The following is a 21,077-nucleotide window of genomic DNA, read 5'->3' on the forward strand; positions in this document are numbered from 1 at the left end:
AATTAAATAAGTGCAAAACCATTCCACTCATTAGAATTTCACCAGAATTCTTTTCTCTTTTGACAGAAATGTCTATATCAACTCTCTCACATGCAACAAAAACATTTAAATGAAAAAGCACATTACAGATTTACAAATTTAAATTTATAAATTTACAAATCAACAAAAAAGGTATTTAATTGACCTGTAACATAAGATCAAATTAACAATTAAATTTGGTTAAATAAAGCTCCAGTACTTCTGAAATTTGCTACAAAACTTTCTAAAAATATTCTGACAAACCTTTAATCCAAGTAACAAGTGAGATCCAGATATGTGAAGAATTTCCTCCATATGAAAAGTAGCTTTATTTATAAAGAAATAATTTAATTCATACTGAAGCATACAAATCTGTCTCTTTAAAATACACTAAATGGCTTTCAAATTGATGTATCTTGATTAGAAGGATCTTATATTGGAAAATATATACAAGGAATAATATTGATAAGATAAATCAGAAGAATAAAAATTACGCATTATTTTTCTTGATGCTGAAAAAGCCTTTAACAATTTGGAATTGCCTTTCATGCTTGCAGTTCTGAAGAAAATGGCTTGTTACTGTAATTTTTTTGCATAGATAAAATATATTTCTAAAGAACAAAAAGCCAAAATTGTAGAAAATATTCTTATTTTGAAACAGTATACTATATTAAAATGAACACGATTGTATGAAAAAAATAGAATTTCAGGAGTTAAATTAGTCACAAAAAAGACACATTGAATTTATTTATTTATTTGATTTGATTTGATTTTAATAGCTACCCAATTCAGCAAGTGACTCATTTACTTTACTTATTTGGTATTTACTCACAATATTGTATTTATATTTACTTAGTTCAGACACTCTTTAACACTGTTAATAAAATATATGCAATTATGGTTTAATTAATGAAATTGTTGATATGGAATTCAGCAAAGAATGAAAAGCTGTTGTCTATGAAACAACAGATTTAACATTTCTGCTAAGATCAAATATTCATGATTCATTTTTACAAAAAGTAACAAAGATTTAAATGTAATTGCTTTTCAACCTGTCTAAATATATTAAGAGACAGTTTCTGATGGGAAAAAATTGAAACTGCCTTGGTTTGGGAAAATTGAGACAATCATAATGAATATTCTTACCAAGATTCACCTTTTTTTCAAATTACTTTTATATGTATTGACAGCAAGATATACTTAGCCCTTCCTTAACAGCCACAACTGGTGCTGGCGGTTACACTGCTAAGGAATATGGTCAGTAAGCAAGACATCACCTGACCAACTTGCTTAGCAATGGCAGTTCTGACAGTCCCTGTTGCGATTGTTAAGTTAACCCACCTGGTTGTTAGGTAAGCACCCTGATTCAAGTCATTCCTGGCTTGATCCCTCCCAGCCCCAATCCTTGGTTCTTCCACAGTAAGAAACTGCCTCCTCTTCAAGTCTCTCCCCCCCCCCCGCTACCTCTTTCATCTCTGTCCTTTAGGCTGCCCTGTACAGCAGCAGTCCTTGATGCTGGCAATGCTAGAGCTAAAGTGGAGACCCAGGATTGCAATTTTAGCCCTAGGGCTGCTACCTCAACTCCCTGCTGCATCCAGCCACCCAAACCCTGTGTTACAAAGCCTCAGCACTGCAGTTTAAATCCCCTACCACCCTGCATTGTGCCAGCCCTACTGGCCTCAGCTGCCCTTTGCTGTCTTCTTCCCTCTGGGTTTGAGATGTACCCAGTCTGGCACTTTGTGAGGCAGCTTCTAGCTGCGCACAGCCTTGTTCCCCAAGTTACACGCAGTCTTGCAAAGGACCAAGCCAGGCATTTCTCATCAGCAAGAGGAGGAAGAGGATGGCAAAGGCCAGCTGGAGATAAAATGGAGGGTGGCCAAAAGGGCAGAGATAGAGGAAACAGTGAGTGGGGCTAAAGTATATTCTGTGGTTGTAAATGTAGGCAGATTGCCAAGCGCCCAAATTTTGACCCTGTTATGGTGGGGCTACTGCAACAACAATTGAGTATAAATACCATGCATTCCAAGCTATCGTAACTTTGAACGGTCGTTGAATAAATGATCATTACCAAGGACTACCTGTGTTAAATATTTGGTAAAGATAAGTAATAAATTGTATAAATAAAAATTCAAGGATTAAACTCAAAGGATCAAGAGAACAAAGTGGTGTAAGCATTCTGAACTTCAACTGCCTTATCATTCTACCTATTTAATGTGAATTTCAGAGTGGATTATATTTCCTGATGGTTCTGTAATCTCAATAGAAGGGGCAGCTCTTCCAGAGAGGTTGCACTGATACATCTGGATTTACACACATAGCAATAAACAATCCATAAGAAAATATGAATTGCTAAGTAACTTACTGAACATTTGGAAGAAGGGGGGGGGGGAGAAGGAATAGAAAATTTTCTGATTGGAGGGATAGTTTGTTTAAATTGCATGATGTAACTGATAACAAGACAATGAAAAAATCTCTTTAGTCTCTTACTATACCTGTTCTTCATTTAATCACTCTCTGTCTTAAAATAAATTGTGCAGCAATAAAAGAACCAGGAGTATTAAGACATTTGATCAAATTTGAAAATCTTATTTATTCAGGATGATTTGTAATTTACTAGTGGAGAATGATATAGAAACCAAAGAAGTCAAATTGTATGATTAAATGGGTGCAGAATATGAAGATGCAACAATGGAGATTTCAATATAAGAATGTCAAACTTATTTTGAATATTATACATAGAAAGGAATGTATAAGATTTTTTACAATATTATTCCAGTGTTAATTACCAAGTGAACAACTTATAAGAATTGCTGGAACTATAACAAATACGGGCCCGTCTTTCTTGTATGGTGGCAGTACTATAAAATCTAATACAGATAGTCCTCGAATTATGACCCCAATTTAGCCCAAACTTTTTGTTGCTAAATGAATTTTGCCCCATTTTAGACCTTTCTTGCTACAGTTATTAAGTGAATCTCTGCAGTTGTTCAGTTAGTAACATGAAATGAATCTGGCTTCTCTATTGACTTCGTTTGTGAGAAAGTGATTCCATGACACTGCAACCGTCATAAGATGCCAGTTGCCCAGCATCTGAATTCTGATCACATGCTGCAACAGTCATAAATGTGAAAAATGGCTATAAGTCACTTTTTCAGTGCTGTTGTAACTTCAGATGGTCACTATACAAACTTTTATAAGTCAAGGACTACCTGGAATAAATTTTAAAGCTGAAATCCCATTGCAATCCGAAAGATTTGTATTCAATTTTACTAAACCATACATTAGCTCAGTGTACTGAATTGGCATTGTATATGTGAAGGGCAGTAAGAATTTTACATGCCTCTTATAGAAAAAAACCCCTTTGATTTCCTCTCTGGTAAAATGGTTAACTAATTCTTGATGTATGCCTTGATGTCTAGAATAACTTTGTATTTAAAAAGTAAATCTGATACTGAGTTTAGTTTTAATTTGAAATTATTTTTGGTCCACAATTTTATACATGACATTGTATCACCTCATAAATTCGGATGTTAGAGACCTCATTTTAATTTTTTTATAACTGTTATATTGATGGACTGCATTATTTGCTATAGTTTTCCTTCAGTGTTATGAGAAATGTTAACTAAATGTTCTCTTAATGAATAAGCAAGAAACAAGGATTTGGACTAGAAAAAGGACATGAAATATCTGATAATACTGAAAAGGATGTATTAGTATATATTAGTTGTGTGATATTTCAGATTTGTTGTTTGCCTGCCTGCATTTCTTTCTGGGTACTTGATTTTTTACTTGTACTACCTATTTCTTACATTTTTTTCATATACAGAGAAAAAGGCAAACAGTGTTTTTTTCCCCTTTCCTTCCCTTGTTTCTCTTGTGTGATGAAAACTTCCCCTTGTGACTAACAAAGGGTGGTGGTTGTTGTCTGGTGGCTTCAAGTCAGAGTTCACTCCTGGCAAATTGCTTGGGCAAGTCCCTGAAGCTGTTTTTGCAAGATTTCAGAAGTGATTGCCTGCTTCCTAGGGCTGAGGGAAAGATTGACTGGCCCAAAGTCACCCAACTGGCTTTGTACCTAAGGCAGGACAGACCTCATAGTCTCCCAGTTTCTAGTTTAATTGTTGACAAAGTGCTTCCCAAACTTTTTTCCTTCATTCATTATCCAAAACTGCTTATCAGAAAGTCCCTATTTAAATGTCCTTGCTGGGTTGGTGTGAGAAAGAAAAACCACCTTTACTCAATTTTGGGTAATTATCTATGTTTGGAAAGCGTTGCCTTAACCACTACACCAAACTGGCTCTTTAACACAATATCAAAGTTTTTTAAATTTTTATTTGCTCTTCTACCTATTGCAATGATTTGATTTGCAACCCATCAAGAGCCAATTCCTGCTTGCACATAGCTTTGAGTAATCCTTGGCTAACAACTGAATCAGTGACTGTTTGAAATTACAGTGATATTGAATAAGTGGTACTTGCGACTAATCCTCAAAGTTCCAGAACACCCAGGTCACATTATTGTAACCTGGGCATTTAGCAATCAGGTTACATTTAGAAAAGTTATAGAATTCTCTGGTCATTGGTATTTCTGACTTTCTCTATGGGCTCCCACAAGCAAAGTCAGGTCATTCCTGTAAATCACTTCTAATCTCCCCAACCTGATAGCAGTGAACCACGACTACACTTACGCCATGGTGGCCACCTCTGCACCTCTGCCTGGCAGCAGTTACTTATCTGCCCACCATCCTGCATGTGAGCTGCCTGGGACTTGCAGATTTCTGCCAGCTTCCCTATTGACTTTGCTTGTGGGAAGCTGGCAGAAAGTTCTCGTTTAATGACACACGGTCTTTGCTTAAGAAAGACAATGGTCCTTGGAACATCACATCACTTAGCAATTAAAATTCTAGTCTTGCGTTTATCTGCCTTACAGATAGTCCTTGTTGTTAAGCAAAGACTATCTGTACAGCATAATCAGGCGTCAGAAACATCTTTTTTTCTGATGGGTTTCCATGGTGTTTTACTCAATTTATACTCAGATCATGAGTGATTACAGGCATAAGTTGTCCTGGGCTGAAGTAGCATTAGTGTTCTGATACCATCCAAGAGCAGCCTAAGAATGTATAGAACATTATAGATGTTATCCTTTTTTAAGTAAAGCTGGAAGACTGAAAACTTAAAACTGGAACAAGGGCGAAAAAAAATGGAAAACAGTGAATTCCAGGCCTCCTTTAAGCCAGGAAACCCGCTGGGTGACCTAGAGCCAGTCATTTTCTCTCAGCCCAAGCCACATCAGATGGTTGTTGGGGGGGAGGGAGGGAGGGGGAGGTGGCAGGAAAATTTGAACAGAAAATGTCATGCTAATAAAGTTTCTTGCTGATTCAAAGATGTGTGAGTAACATTTCATTTCATTTCAATTGCGGGGAAAGGCTTAAGTTTAAAAGTCACTTTAAGTAAAATAAAAACCAGTTAAAATTGACACCCTACATCCAAATGAAGGGCTTTGAAAAATTGATATAATAAATAATATGTTTCAGGTTCCCTGAAATTGATTTACAATATATTGATAAGGTATAATTGTATCAGTTTATTTTATTTTTATATCTTTATTATTTTTATAAATAACTTAAGGCAACAAACATAAACAGTACTCCTTTTATTTATTTTTTTAAAAAAACTCATCAGGTATTTTGGATTCTGTTTTTGAACAGGACAGCTGGGAAATCGTAGAAGGACTCCGCGGAGTCATGAATTGCACCCAGGAACCCCAGAAGCAGGAAGGCTACTTGCTAAAAAAAAGAAAATGGCCTCTGAAAGGTTGGCATAAGGTGAGTAATCGGCCTTCACCCCTGGTATTTGTCGCCAGTGCCATTTAAAACATTTGCTTGGTGTCCTTTCTAAAAGTTGGCTGGGAGAATATTGCAACTGTTTAAAAATATATTTTACTGCAGTATGTTGGTCTGTCTGATTAAAAACCTCTGTTTTTCTATTGCAGAGATGGTTCTTTCTGGACAAAGGGATTTTGAAGTATGCAAAGAACCCAGCCGATGTAAGTGCCTGACTGTGCAGATGTTGTCATATAAAATAATATGATGGCAGCTTCACAGTTTGGGGAAAGAAATAAGTGATTGTTTCCAATAGACATCAATAGGAGGAAAGAGGTAATTCTGAAAATCTGTATTTTATGTCATTTTCTCCTAAGCCAAACTAAATAATTTGAAATGTTTTTTTTACCAGATAGAGAAAGGGAAGTTGCATGGATGTATAGATGTTGGCCTTTCGGTGATGTCTGTGAAGAAATCGACTAAATGTATAGATTTAGATACTGAGGAACACATTTATCATTTAAAGGTAATCCTAATTAAATAATAGGAATATATTCTGAAACTAAAAATATTATATGGCTCTTAGATATCATAACAGTACATGCAAGCTCAGAATCCTCTTGGAGCTCCTATATATAGTAATAAATTTCTTTGCCATTTGCTTAAAATGCAGCTTCACCATTTAATCTTTAATAGCCTTTCCCCTCCATATGTGTTCCTATTTTGCAAAAGACACTGCAGCCAAATAGAGCTTTCACTGTTACAAAAAAATGCAAAATTAGCTGTTAATATAATGAATTGTGTCAGTGTCAGTTTTTTCTCTGTATTTAATAATTTAATTTGTTCCCGTGGAAGATGGTTGAGAAAAGTAGGTTTGGGAGAAAACAAATGAGCATAATTAATTAATATACTTGGAATGAAGTATAGATACATCACTGTGTAGTTTGTTTACTAAATCTGTTTAGGTGAAAATGTACATTTTGTGTAGCATATTGCATCAGCAAATGAGAGCTGTATTGAATCTAATTTTAATTTTGTTGGATAGAATGAACCAGAAAACCCTTTGCTTTTTCAACAGTATGTGCACAACTAAGATACATTAGCTTTTCACTACTGATAGTACTCTTTTTCTGTGGTTTTAAAAAACCTGATGTGGTTTTAAATGCTCAGTTCTAGATTTTGTGGATCTTCTGCTTTTATTTATAGACTGGGACACTAGTTGAATTTTTAACTGTTTTTCCTGTGGTTCTCAATCTGAAATTTGTTTAGTGTTGGCTGTAGAGAAGATGGATAAAACAATTTTTACTCCAATCATCTCCATTGGGAATATTTTTTTTAAATTAAATTTTGCATTGAAATCTTTGGCAGATTTCTGTATATGTATGTTTCAGCTTAAAAACCAACTGGAAAAAAAATCTCACTGGAAATAGAATACTGAGGGAGATACGGCTTTTTTTTTTCTTTCTTTTTTCTTTTTTTCTTTTTTGCTTTGCTGACCTGATTAGCTGCTTGAAAAATTTTAAAAATTCTTCTGAAAGCTAGTGAGAGACCAACACCAAGCCTTTGAGCAACTTCCTATTTTTCATGATTAATATTTGGTCAATATCGTCTGCTTTTTTGTGCTGTTGTTTACGTGTTCCAGGTGTTGTTTGCTGTATATTTCTGCTTCCCATAGTCCTCTATCTCCTATCACTTAGGTTGAAAAGCAGAACTGATTACAAGATCTTCACTAAAAAAGCAAATCTATTTCATCTGCTCTAGTAAAACTTCTGTTTTCTATATTCCCAAGGACAAGCATTATCCTATCCTCATGGAAAGTAGCCCAGGCTGTGAACAAATATAATACTTAAGGATAAATTATTGCTTTATTGATCATTTTGACCTAATTGGGGAAAGTAAGACCGTATAGCAATAGCCCTTAGACTTACGTACCTCTTCATAAGGGTTTATAGCCCTCTCTAAGCGGTTTACAGAGTCAGCATATTTCCCCCAACAATCTGGGTCCTCATTTTATCGACCTTGGATGGATGGAGTCAACCTTGAGCCAATCAGGATAGAACTCCTGGCAGTGAGCAGACTCAGCCTGCAATATTGCATTCTAACACTGCACCACCATATAACATGAATTATATGTTGGGATTTAGTAATTATTGTTTTTATCATCTTCAATTCTCTACTAGGAAAAATCTCAGGAAGTATTTGATGAATGGGTCGCAAAACTGCGTCATCATAGAATGTATCGTCAAAATGAAATTTCCATGTTTCCATATGACATCAACAATCATTTCTTCTCAGCTTCAACATCTATTGCAGATTCAGTAACTGGTCTTTTGGAATCAACAGCAAACAAAAAGGTAGACTTTGTTTTAACCATAGATTAAGGGCATCCATTTAAGGATTAATTTATTAGTTTATACGGAATACAACAAACATTGATGGTAGGATTTGGGGAACATATATATAACATGCAGTGCAGAAACTATTATCAAAATGAGGTTGCAAAGAGAATTATTGAAAGAAGAGAAAATCAAGCAAAGCTATCATGTGGACTTTGTGATATAGAAACTAACTGTTAGTGATTACTTTGTAAACATAAACCCAGATGACACACTGTTTACCAAATATCAAGTGTTTATGTTAAAAAAATCAATAATATATATATTTTTTAAAAAAAAACCATTATCAAAATGTTATTGGCTTTTTGTAAGTTCTCAGGATTTGATGAAAGACAAAATATAATCTCCTCCTGGCATTTTTAATTCTGTTTTAATTAATATAGGAAAGTGTGGAACAAAGTAGGTTTTTGTTTTTAGTCAGCATTCTTTTGCAAGGTTATCTATGTCTAGATAAGCAAGCCTGGACTCTTCCATGTTCTCCTGCTCACTTTTACTGATAATTGCCAGGGTAGGAATAAGGTTAATGACCCGAGATTTAAGATGCTTTGCAGTAGGAACTCTTTTCCTCTTGAATGTTCTTTGATGACATATGTGTGCACTCTATATTGTTGATTTAACAGATATGTTCATTGTTATATTTTAAAGTACTCTACTTCTATTTAGAGTTAGGAAAAGGGCCAAAGATACTGGCTCAGTCTCTGGCTTTTAGCACTTGATGTCTCTGTTTCTTTTCCTCCCCTTTCATTCTTCTACCTACCCCACCAAGTAGATTCTGTCCCATGCTGGGTTTCAGTCTAATGCATTCTTCTCCAGATTATGCTCTTCTCTGCTTCAGGGGACTTCAGTCTCCTCTTGAACTAACCTGCTGATATAGATGAAAACTGCTCAGCTTCTTTGGTATAATATGGTGTATAGCAAATTGGGTAACATTTGTATTTTAAGCATGCAGAGATATTACTGATTTTTGTTTATTTGTTTTTTGATAACTTCTAAGAATTGAAGGCAATGTTTTGTGAGCAATTGTCTTTTCGGTATAAATCTTCATTCATCCAGTCAGCAGATTAGTACAGTATAGAGAGTGTCATACATATAATCTTCTTAATTTGGGGCAAACTTTTTTTAATCAACTTTTTGAATTTGAATGTAGACCTTGATGGTTAATTTTGACAGGTCCCTTAATTGTAAATCATGCATTGTTCATCACTGGAAAATGATTATTGTCATATTTATTATAAGTTATGAAATTTTATCATCATATAACAGAGAGGCAGCATGACACAGCAAAATTCAGTGCAGATGGGAAGTCCTATGTCATTCCCTTGTTTAAATGAGCCAGGAATTCCAACTTGTTTGCAGCCATCTGAAGATATGGAAAGATGCTCAAAAGGTAAAAAGAAAGTAGAATGATTTAAAAGATTTAAGTATTCTACCTCTTCCATATTTTCTCAGATTTTTTTATGACATATGCCTGCTATTTACTTTCTAGTCTTTAAATCAAAAATTTATTCCATGTGATATTGAAATAAATACTTCTGGTACCTGCTTGAAGAACTTGAATAATTAGCTTAAAGAAAAGTGGTGCAATTGTGCAAAACGAGGAGACCCTCAGAAGAAACATATATTTCTTTGTGTTCTTTCTTTATGAGAGTACAAAAGTCTTTTTGTAAATTGGACTTTCTTAGAAATGTTAATGAAATACTCCTTATCTTTGTAGAATAGTTCTATTCTGCCGCTTGGGGCTGCTGTAATTGGTTCATGGCAAATCAAACCTGTAAAGTATAATGTGAAATTTATTTCCTTGGAAAAAAATATAAGAGTGTCCTTACCGCTTTTCAAACAAGATGTTTCAAACAAACTTCTTAGGAAACAATACTATTGGCATGGGACCATCCCTTATTAAGCTTTTCTGTCCCTAACAATATATAATAACACTATTACGTTTTTCCCTGAAGTTTTGATCAGTCACATGTGCAGGCTTACTTGAACTCTCTTTTCTGATTAGCAGTTTAGACTGGGAAATATTCATTCTTTATATATTGAATGGGGACATGGGGAACGGGACCTTAATTATTTGGAAATATTGAATGAAGGGTTAGCTGTTACAGCTTAATTCAAATAAACTTTTTGTTATATGTAGATCTTTTTTCTGTTGTTTAGTTTTGTCCAATTATCAGATTTATTCAATATTTATTACTTAGGGAGATTATAATATACATTATATTAACTATTCTATTATTGTAATAGAATACTAATAAGCATATGTTTACTGATAATTCTGATCGAGAGAAAGCTGGTGAAATCCTGCTGTTCATTTATGTTGGAATTTAGTAACAATGCTTTTTAGCATCTCTCCTTTTTTCTAGGGAACCTGATAAATGGAGAGCAGAGCTATGCCACCTCAGAATGTAAAGAATGGCTTTGCAAGCATTTGAACTTACAATAGGTCCAGAAAATGCTGCTTATGACCCATTTTAGAAGTTTTTTACATCTGGTCCTCCCACATCCACATGACCACATTTTGAGTACTCAACAATTGGTCTATATTATGACTGCGATTTATAATGGTCCCCCCCCCAGAAACTAGCATTTAATTTCAGTTATATACCATAGCGAACAATGGTTCACTTTACAACTGCCACATTTACTTAACCACTGCAAAATAAATAAATAATCAGATCCTGTTGGGAAACACCCAGCCAAAGCAGAAGGGGATGTCTCAAGTGGGGAATTAATCTCAAATCCTTGCACAATCACAAGAGATCCAGAACTGAGCACCCTCCCCCAAGGGTCCAGTGAGCCTTATCTATATTTTCCCAGCGGGAAAGCAGGGAGTCTGGAGAGATTATTATAGGCAGGATATAATAAAGTAGTTAGTTTGAATTCTACACCTGTGGGTCTGATTGCTTGCACCTGACAGGTAATCCACTTTGATAGTATAGCCACAATTGCAGGCTCAAGCCACAATTGCAGGCTTGAGAACAACTTGTATAGTGAAAATAATATTAATTGGCATCATTGTGCTAAAAATAAGCAATAATGCATTCATGTCGAGTAAGTAAATTATACTAATGTACTATTACAGTTTCAAGAACCAGAATTGTCTGTTAAGAATATAAATAACAGAGAACCATGGGAACCCCTTGAACAGTTAGTAAATTATGTCTGCTAAAGCTGTAAACTATTGGAAAAGTCTTTGTTCTTTTTTCATAATGCCCAAGGAAATAAAAAATATTATGTTCAAAGATGGCATTAAATTCTTTTTAAAAATTTCTTTAATAGTTTTATTTTAGGAAAGCATTATTTCAGAAGCTATTGTCCAATAACTCTCTTTGTTCATAGAATATTTATATTCTAAAATTATGGAAATGATATTTTCTTTTAAATAGTTAATTCAGTTATTAAATTGTTAATTCTAGAAATGGTAGAATAATAATAGCAGGTATGAAATATTGAGTAACAACTTTTGCATTCTATCAGTTATGTTTTCAACAATTAAGCACAGCAAGAAGTTTGATTGTTTAGTCCACTTTTTTCTTTTTTGCTTTTTCTCTCTTCTTTCCACCAAAGCAGTGAAAGCCATTGTTTTTATTCCAAACAGACCTCTCCCATTGTCACAACTATCTCTTGGAGATGAGCCAGCTTTTACAAAGCATGGAAGTTCTCCATAGGGCATATTCAGCACCTGCCATAAATATTCAGCAAGTAAGTTGAAAAAATTGCCACTTCTGATGGGGGATCATTCTGCTTGCTAAAGCTAGATTTCTTCCTAGAATGATGATAAATGACACGTTTCTCTTTTTTAATGTGCTGTTGTAAAGGGTCTTCTTTTTGAAAGCCCCAAAAAAGAAAAAAGAACACACAGAAGATGGCCTCGAGCTCTTGATAAAGATGCTAAAGGGATGTTGCAGGTAACCACCTCTTCTATACCTCAACTTCATTTTTAAAATTTCTTTAATAGTTTTAACAAAAATATTTTAGGAAAGCATTATTTCAGAAAGCCATCTAAGATAGATTGTGTTTGCTGGCAAAAAGTTATTTTTCCAATACAATTTATAGCCTTAATTACTATTCCTACACTAGAAAGAGATTTCATTCTGCTTGTGAAGGTAGCATTGGAATGAGTGGAGCTTCTGTTTTAATCAGCCTATTGTGCTTTTTGGCCAACTCGCTTTTAACAAAAAAAGTTATTTCCTTTTTTTTTTTAGTATATTTTATTGATTTTTTTAGAATGACAATCTTCAGTGCTTAGTAAACAACATGTTGTTTGGGTTCATATATTTAACAACAGTGAATAGTAGTTAATTTCTATACTTTCATAATCCACATATTAACTAGAAATACTTTTCCTTGGTCCTCTCTTCTTTCAATAGATTCTCCTTTTACCAACATTAAACAAATATAGTTCTTAATACTATCAATACATACAGATTTAAATATAAACATTTTTCTGATATTTAACAATAACATCAGTATGTAGTTTCTAGTCAGCTTATTTTACAGTTGCATTTGCAAAAAATCATCTTATGTAAATAATTATAGGTCCTGTTTTCAGAATTCTTATTTAAGCTTAGTTTTCCCTCAGTAGTCAAAACATTTCCTGTTAGTTATAGTTTTCTCAAAATGGATTACATTTAAATATCCAAAATATTTCATACATTTGAATCATCCCAATATTTTTACATTTCCCATATCATAAAAAAGAAAGAAAAAGAAATACTATATTACTTATTGATCACATTTCTCTTACTGTAAAACCCCTTCATTTCCAAGATTTAATTATTCTTTTAACCATATTTAGACAAACTTGTGGTCATATGATATTCCATCTGGTATGTCAAGTCAGTTCTCTTAAATCTAGTTCTCACCTGTTCTTACTTAAGCTTAGGTTCCCTTCTGTAGTCAGAACATTTCTTATCAGTTATAATTTTCTCCAAGTTGATTACAATTGAATATCTAAAACATTTCATTCATTTAAATCATCTCATTATTTTTACATTTTCCGTATCATAAAGCCATACTATACTACTTATAAATCACATCTCTCTTACCATAGAACCCATTTCTATCCAAAATTTTACTATTTTTTTAACCATATTCAAACAAGCGTTTAGTCATATAGTACTCCATCTGATAAGTCAGATCATCTCTCTTGAGTCTGGCTCTCTCCTTCTTCTCTTGCCTAGCAGCCTTCCAAGTCAGTGTGTTCAGCTTGCCATATAATTCTTCCTGTATTTTTATAAGTGTTGTTAAGAATGGGAAAGACAAATGGAGTAAGGTGCTTTTGAGGAGGAGTTTCAACCATTCATACTTGTTAAGATGCTTTCACTTTTCTTCTCCCTCAATTTCTTTCCATTTTTTGTCTCCCAGAATCTAGTGGTATTCTAACAGCTCTATTGTCCTTTTTGTCAAATCTTCTTACTTGTTTTCAGGTTTGTTTTGATATTCTGAAAAATGAAATGTCTTTTCTGTTTCCAATATTAGAGCAAGATCTTGTAAATTTTTCTTTAAGTTGTGGTTTTCTTTATTTATAGCCTCCATCCTTGAATCATTTTTCTTTAGTTTTTGTTCTATTATCTAATTTGTTTGTTCATTCTTTATCACCATTTTCTCAGAATTTTTTCATTGTAAACTTAGATTAAAAAATATCATCAAAGTTATTTTTAATCTCATTATGATTTTAAGCCATTGTCGTTTGAATTAGTTGTGACATAGTGTACATTTCCTCCTGCAAAATATTTGTTTTATCTTGAAGTATTTCTCCTGCAGATCTCTGATGTTCCAGATTGGGGATTTTATAAAAGAATATTGCATGGGTTTCTTACCACTTTTAGTTGTATATGCAACCTCCATTTTCATCAAACCAACAAGTCTTAAATTCCAATATAATCCTATGGTGTTGAACCTAGGGCACTTGTGCCACAGGTGGCACGCAGAGCCCTCTCTGTGGGCACGCGTGCTATTGCCCCAGTCCTAGGCCTCTGCCGTCATGTGCAAAAAGAAAAGGTTCAATCATCAATTTGAACTTCTTGCAGGGAAAAAAAAGATCTTGCAAAGTTGGAATTGGTTGATTGAACTTTATTTTTAGTCCCACAGTGACGGAGGAAGTGATGTGGTGGAGCTGCAAAGAAGGTGCTGTGGGAGGATGGGGGGAGTGGCAGGATCAGGGCGCTCCATGCGAGGAGTGAGCACGGCCTATGCATGGGGTAGAGAAGTAATGCAGTGGCGCTAGCATGATGGTAGACTGGTTGCTCCCCTCCCCCTGCCAGATACCTACTGAAACCATGCAAGGTAAGGTTGCCACCCCCGCCCAGATACCCTCGCCTCCCCCAAGTGTTTTTTACTAACCTGCCTTTCAGCTGCATTCTGTTTCTCCATTTGCTTCTCAGCCTTTGCCACATGTTTGTGGGACAAAAAAAAAGTTCCATCGGACTTTCTAACTTATCGCAAAATGATAGGTGGCGATGGGCAGGACATTGAGATGGGGGCTGGCAGGCCGACCAAAGCAGCAGGTGGAGCCTGGAGGCTCAGGGAGGGAGGGTGCCGAAGTGGGCAGTTGAGCGGAAAGCAGCCTCAGAGGATTTCTTTCCTTCCCTGACCCACTTGTTTCGAGGCTGCTTTCCACTCAGACGCATTGCTCTTGCCAATGGCCCGACCACCCACTTCAGCACCCTCTTCCTTGAGCCTCCGCCTCTCCACCTGCTGCTTTGGTGGTTCTGTAGGCAGAGCTGTGAAGTTCTCTCCTCTGTCAGAGAACAGAACTTCTCAGCTCTGCCTACAAAGCCACCAAAGCTGTAGCTCAGGGGTCCTCAAATTACGGCCCGACCTGTCTTTTTAGCTGGCTTGCCCGGGAGGTTGAGGCAGTCCAGATAAAAAGACAGGTCAGGTCAAGTGGTGGGACGGCGAGTGAGTGGGAGAAGATGTTTTTCCCAGTTTCTCCCTTGTGCACCCAAGGGTGCGCTCACACTTTGGCCACACCCCCTTTGTCTCCTCTTGCTTATTTGCGTTTTACCTCATAGCCAGGCTGAGAAGTTTAGGCCTCACTTGCAGCCTCAGCCTCGCTTAGGGCAGCCAGGCCTGATGATGACGATGCCACTGCTGCTGCTGTTTCTGAGGCAGGTCCCTCACTAGGCACTACGGAATGCGAGCTTCTGCCACTGCCGCCATGCTGGCCAAAAGGAAACTGGTGCCGCCGGCCCTCAACATCACCCCCACCATCACCAAGGGATCCAGCCCCACCAGCGATTGGAATGGGGCTGCTGGAGTGGGGCATCGGTTATGGATCTAAGGGGAGCAGGGGAAGGGCAAGTATTTGTGGGGGGCAGCCCAGATAAGTGAGAAAAAAGGAGGAGAATTTGCTCCTGGAAGGTTATTTCAGGGTTGTGAGGGGTTGTGTGGCGCTGAGGCAATGAAAGGTTGAGGGAGCAGCCGGGAGGGAGGATGCAGTCGGCCTTTGGAGGAGCATCCTGATCCATGAATGGGGGTGATAGTGTCGCATCCAGGTGAAGCCCCAAGAGGTAGGCAAAGCTGGAGGTGGTGGAGCAGCTTGGAGGAACTGGGAGTGCCAGTGCTGGTGGTTGAGAGAAACTTCATTGGCCTTTAGGGTAAAGGAAATGATGAAGGATGGGGGCATTGGTATATGCCCCATAGGAAAGAGGAATGAGGTCCTGCCAGGCAGGTTCTTCTGCCCTGAGACGGTCCGGAATGCCAATCAAGGAGAATATTTCTGGCTAAGAGTTAAAATGAAGGGTCCTTGGAGGGTGTCTCTGAGGATGGTGGTTTTCTTGCAGACATTTCAGGACCCAAAGTGGAATAATAAGTGAATTAATGATGTTACCTAATTTGGGTCATGAAACGTCTGCAAGAAAGCCACCAAGCTCAGAGAGCAAGGACTCCATAGCCACCCTCCTTCTCCTCTTCTCCTCCTTCATTCCACAACCCCCCTCTCTTCTGGCATTGCTGATGTTTGGGTCATGAGACGTCTACAAGAAATGCTGAATGGAAATGGCACTCCTACCCTGCCCCCTCCCTCGCCTCGCCTCGCCTCACCCCGCAGGACCGTCCTACCCGTCAGAGCCCCCCTAGATCTCCCCTAACCATGTCTGGCCCCCACAGGTATCCCACGAGCAACATCGAGGTAGTCACGCCCACCCAGTTTGCCATGACTACTGCAGCCACGCCCACTCAGTGGCAACGCCCAGCCAGTTTGCCATGACTACTGCAGCCACGCCCACTCAGTGGCAACACCCACCCAATGGGCCACACCTATGCAGTGGGCCACGCCTATCCAGTGGGCCATACCCATCTGGCACCCAATAATAAGTAAGTGGGGTTTGGATTGCAGTTTGGGCACTCGGTCTCTAAAAGGTTCGCCATCACTGCTATAGTCTTATATATCTTTTATCTTTATAAACAATCCAAAATGTTCAGTCATTTAAAAACCATCCAGTAATTTCCCGGCTAGGAGAATAGCCAAAAAGTCAAAAGTTTTTCTGTCTCTGTAGACTATCCTTAAACTTAAATATCACAGTTCAGTAAGTATTTATAATCCAAGAAAGTCAGCGGTTTTCATAAATAATTGTATTTCTCATTCTGCACTAGATAGCCCAGTGCAGTGGTGGGATTCAGCCAGTTCACACCAGTTTGGTAGAACTGGTAGCTAATTTTTTGTTGCCCAGGCCCAGAATGGACTTCTGGAAGCGGCATCCACAGAGAACCAGTTGTTCACACGTTTGAATCCCACTACTTGAATAAAAGGGGAAATTAAGCTTAAACAAAAATCACGAAGATAGGATGCATGGTGAATTAATGAAATGATAGTTATAAGAATAATATAAACTTATTTAAAAAATGTTATACATAGATGTTATCACTATCTGAATAAATATGAAAAAATGACTATATTTAATCATTTATATATTGAAAATATTAAGAATTATATTTATTTAAGGATGAAGAAGAATACAAATGGGAGAAGAGAAGATCAAAGAAATATATTATTAATTAATATACTAATTATGAAATCATCAAATTTAATCATTATTGACTGTTAATTAATTATTATTGCTGGGTTTTTTCTCTCAATTATATAAACCAAGACAACACACTGTACACCAGGCACTGGAGATTGTTATTGTTAAAAACCAATGGTTTTTTTTTTTTTTTAAATGATCTGTTTCTGGGCATCTAGCCAGTTTCTGAGGCAAGACAACTATAATTCTATACTCTATTCCACTACTAGATATCAGTGTCTGTTTATTTTCTAGCTTTTAAAATGAAACAATTATTTTCTTGTAATTCCATCAATATCCTTTTAAGTAGAAAATCTTAACAATTTTCATAATTTTCAATTTTATCCAAATTATAGCTTTACATTAGTCCATTTCAATGTATTTCTGTCCCCCATAAAAATTAAATCATCACTTCCGCCTATGGAAGGGTGGGGTTATATTCCCCTTCCTTCTCACTTTCAGAAGATTTTTTGCTTCTTGGGGATCTTTTCCAAGAAATCAGTTTCAAAATAGAGAAGAGAAAATCAATATTCTCACCCAACTCCAACACGCTGTTCACAGTTCTTAGTTGGTGCTTTTGGAGTTCAGATGCCAGTAGCTTGGGCTAGTCACCGGGAGTGCAGCTAACCTTTCTCTTGTTGAATTGGAGGGCTTCCCCCAAACAGATCGACCGCTGTCATTCTACGATCATCGGGGTGCCCCTCCTTCACCGTCTCTCAAGGGTGACATTAGATTCATTTAGGATCTCCAGGCAGGGTGAAACCAGCTGTGGAGTGCGGAGCTCCACAATCCCTCAGCCATGTCACTATGATGCAAAACCGGAAGTCAGAATAAACTGTTATTTCTTTATAAAGAAACCTGCTTATAATAATTCTATTTCTTAGGAGAATGTCAGATCCAAACGGTGTCAGAAAGGAAATGTTTATCATTTTTCCAAATAATCTGTTGTGGACCAAAAGAGCCAAACAGAGACAGATATAATGACCATCTTTGGCATTATTTCAGATATAGCAGCAAGCTTAATGTTTTATTTCATTTATGTGGGAGTTTGTATGCATCGTTTTTATTAATTGATTAAAGCATCATACTAAAAACTGAGAAACTCTGAATTCTAGCGTCACCTTAGGCATAAAGCCAGCTGGGTGACCTTGAGGCAATCACTATCTCTCAGCCCTAGAAAGGAGCAATGGCAAATATTGAAATACTGTGAAGAAAACTGCAAACATATCCAGGCAGTCTAACAATTGGCAACAATGAATGTAAATAAATAAACAAACAAATAAATGTTCGTTCTTTGTAGGTACCAACTGTTCTTTCTACTCCACTAAGGCTGCATGCTTCAAATCCTAATTTATCTACATTAGATTATGGGGATGAAAAAATGTATTCAAATGGTTCTGAGGTGACATCAGAATTTTCTAAATTGCAAGAGGATTTGTGTCACATAGCACACAAAGGTAATTGGGATTTGTCTCCAATAGAAAGATGATGAAAACAATTTTTAGATTCATGAAAATTAAACTTGGTGAACACTGCATACAATTTATGAATATCAAATGTTGAACTATTTATGGAGATCACAAGAGATATTTTATAAATATTTTTCTTAATTATTTCCCCCCCCCCCCAGAAAATGATCTCATATTGATTATTGTTCTGAATGTAAGATTTTGGAATATTTTAACATATCAGACATTTGTTAAAACCTTTTACTGAATTTCAGCTTTAGCATTGATGATGTAAAAGGGTTGCTAAAAGAGAAAGCTGTTTTATTAAAACAAAATAGAAAAAAATTTGTGGACCTCCAAGTCCAAAAAATGACATTAGTCGTTTATTTATATGTAAAATAAATAAAGCAGTAACTTAACCATTGTGCCAGCAAAGTTTTTCCCAGCTAAATTCATTTGAATGCTATTTCAGGGACTTTTTTTTTCAAATGAGACAATTTTAAAGACATTAATCACAAGATTTGGGACTGTTTGCTTGCTTGGTATTCTTTGTCTTCATTGTGATGCATCAAATAGTTCTACATTTTGCCCTATAAACTGTCATTTCTGTAATTTTTTTGGAACTATTTTTTGTAGTGTACTTTACCTTAAAGTCAGCTTTCAGTACGATTTCAACAGAAAGAGAGAAGCTGAAGCAGATATTTGACCATGATTCAGTCGCATCTCCATCTGCTCAGATAATTGGACTGAAGAATGCCTTATCATCTGTAAGTTCCCACATTAATTAGACTTGTGTTCAAAAATGTGTCATCAATTACATTAATTCTTTTTGGTTTGATTTTTGTCTTTATTTAGTTTACTTCAAACAAGGGGAGTTCAAAGAAATGAACTGAGCTTTGGTATACACTTGTTCACTTGTTTCTATAACAAATTGCAAATTGTGATTTTGCCAAGAGTTGCCTAAGTGTGGTAGAAGGCACAGTGTGTGTCCTTGTGCTGAACACACAGGCATGTATTTCATTCTTTGTGAAGTGGTACACGTAGTGTGAATAGGTCCTATCTCCATAATAGTCTTATCTTTCATCACAGAATTTAGTGAAGTTAATGATAAAAAAATATTTCAGGATGATCTATGCTTGTTACTTTCTCAAACTATAACCTCGACTTCCAAAAATAGACATAGAAGATTGTGGGAGCATCTACCCATTTATCTCCTCTTTTTAATACTGTATACTCTATTTTTGAATTTATATAATAAAATATAAATTGATAGAATGAACTGGTTATATCATTCTACTTGCAACAGGGCAATCTGGCATTTGCCTTGACCACTATTATTTTCATTCCCTAAGTCTTAAGGAAGCATCTTGAAAGCAATTTGGGTAATCTGGCTAAATAAGTTGGAATAAAATCCCATCATTAATTTTGAGTTCTTTGATCTTTGAATAAAATCTGTCCACTAATATAAACCAATTTCAAGAAGTTAGCTTGCAGGACAACCCTTTTGTGATCACTTATCTTAGTCCCAAGCAAAATACAATTAGCTTTGGACAACTTATATTGATATTGATTAGTGATTGGGATCATCAACAGCAGTCAATTCTGAAAGGGAAAAATCTATCTGTTGTTCTCTTGGTATAAAACAAATGGTCCATATATGAAACTGAAACTGGAAGGAAATTGGGACATGATGAATTGCCCTAAATACAGACTTTCCTAAATATAGTTCCAAGATTGCAAGCAAGGTGGAGAGTGGTGGAATAGAGTGGTGGAATAAATCATAACACTTGAAGTTGCAGTACTTTGCACATATGAATAATTGCACAGATATTTTTAAAGGGATAAAGTCTGTTGGTAAAGTTGTGATGTAATGCATCATCTTATTTTGCTTATTTTAGAATATATAATGTATAAGAATATTATGAAAAGTGGAATTTTCCCTCTTCAGCTTGAAGTATGGCTCTGTTTTTTTCTGTTTGGAATTCTTTTATCTTTCCCTATTCTTCCATATCCATAAGCAAAGTCTGCCACGTATTATTGCGAGATCAGGTTATGTTGATAATTTTAGAAGATGATTTTTGTATGTGTGAAAATAAAAAGCAATGTTTAAATTGTACATCAACAACTTTGGTGCTTAGATCTATATATTAATAGTCACTGTATCTTACCCATTCATTTAGCTCTTAAATATTTTTACAGTCTTCATCTCTTAGTTGCTTTTACTCTGTAAAGAACAATAATCCTGTTTTTTGCCTATATTAGTGAACAAAAAAATTAGGCTGGAGGCTATAATATTGTAATAGTTTATTCAGCTCTGATGGACACACTCCTTTCAGTTGCCCTTATTTCCTTTAACTTTTTCCTTGCCACAGTAAGCTGATTGTGGAAG

The 21,077-nt window shown here is 36.1% G+C and overlaps 1 protein-coding gene across 5 annotated transcripts in view; it reads left to right on the top strand.

Annotated features, from left to right (window-relative positions):
• The window catches only part of OSBPL3 (oxysterol binding protein like 3), a 118,878-nt gene that overhangs the window by 68,419 nt on the left and 29,382 nt on the right, over positions 1–21,077 (top strand). For all 5 annotated transcript variants that reach the window (XM_039342060.1, XM_039342063.1, XM_039342064.1 and 2 more), the window contains 9 exons: positions 5,723–5,839; positions 6,007–6,060; positions 6,249–6,362; positions 8,017–8,190; positions 9,496–9,619; positions 11,831–11,934; positions 12,051–12,140; positions 18,541–18,697; positions 19,325–19,455. In XM_039342060.1, coding sequence (XP_039197994.1) covers positions 5,723–5,839; positions 6,007–6,060; positions 6,249–6,362; positions 8,017–8,190; positions 9,496–9,619; positions 11,831–11,934; positions 12,051–12,140; positions 18,541–18,697; positions 19,325–19,455 — 1,065 coding nt within the window. The remainder of the gene's footprint in view (positions 1–5,722; positions 5,840–6,006; positions 6,061–6,248; positions 6,363–8,016; positions 8,191–9,495; positions 9,620–11,830; positions 11,935–12,050; positions 12,141–18,540; positions 18,698–19,324; positions 19,456–21,077) is intronic.

This window comes from Crotalus tigris, unplaced genomic scaffold (assembly GCF_016545835.1).
Source record: "Crotalus tigris isolate CLP2741 ecotype Arizona unplaced genomic scaffold, ASM1654583v1 scf7180000017774.6281472, whole genome shotgun sequence".
NCBI classification, from domain to species: domain Eukaryota; kingdom Metazoa; phylum Chordata; class Lepidosauria; order Squamata; family Viperidae; genus Crotalus; species Crotalus tigris.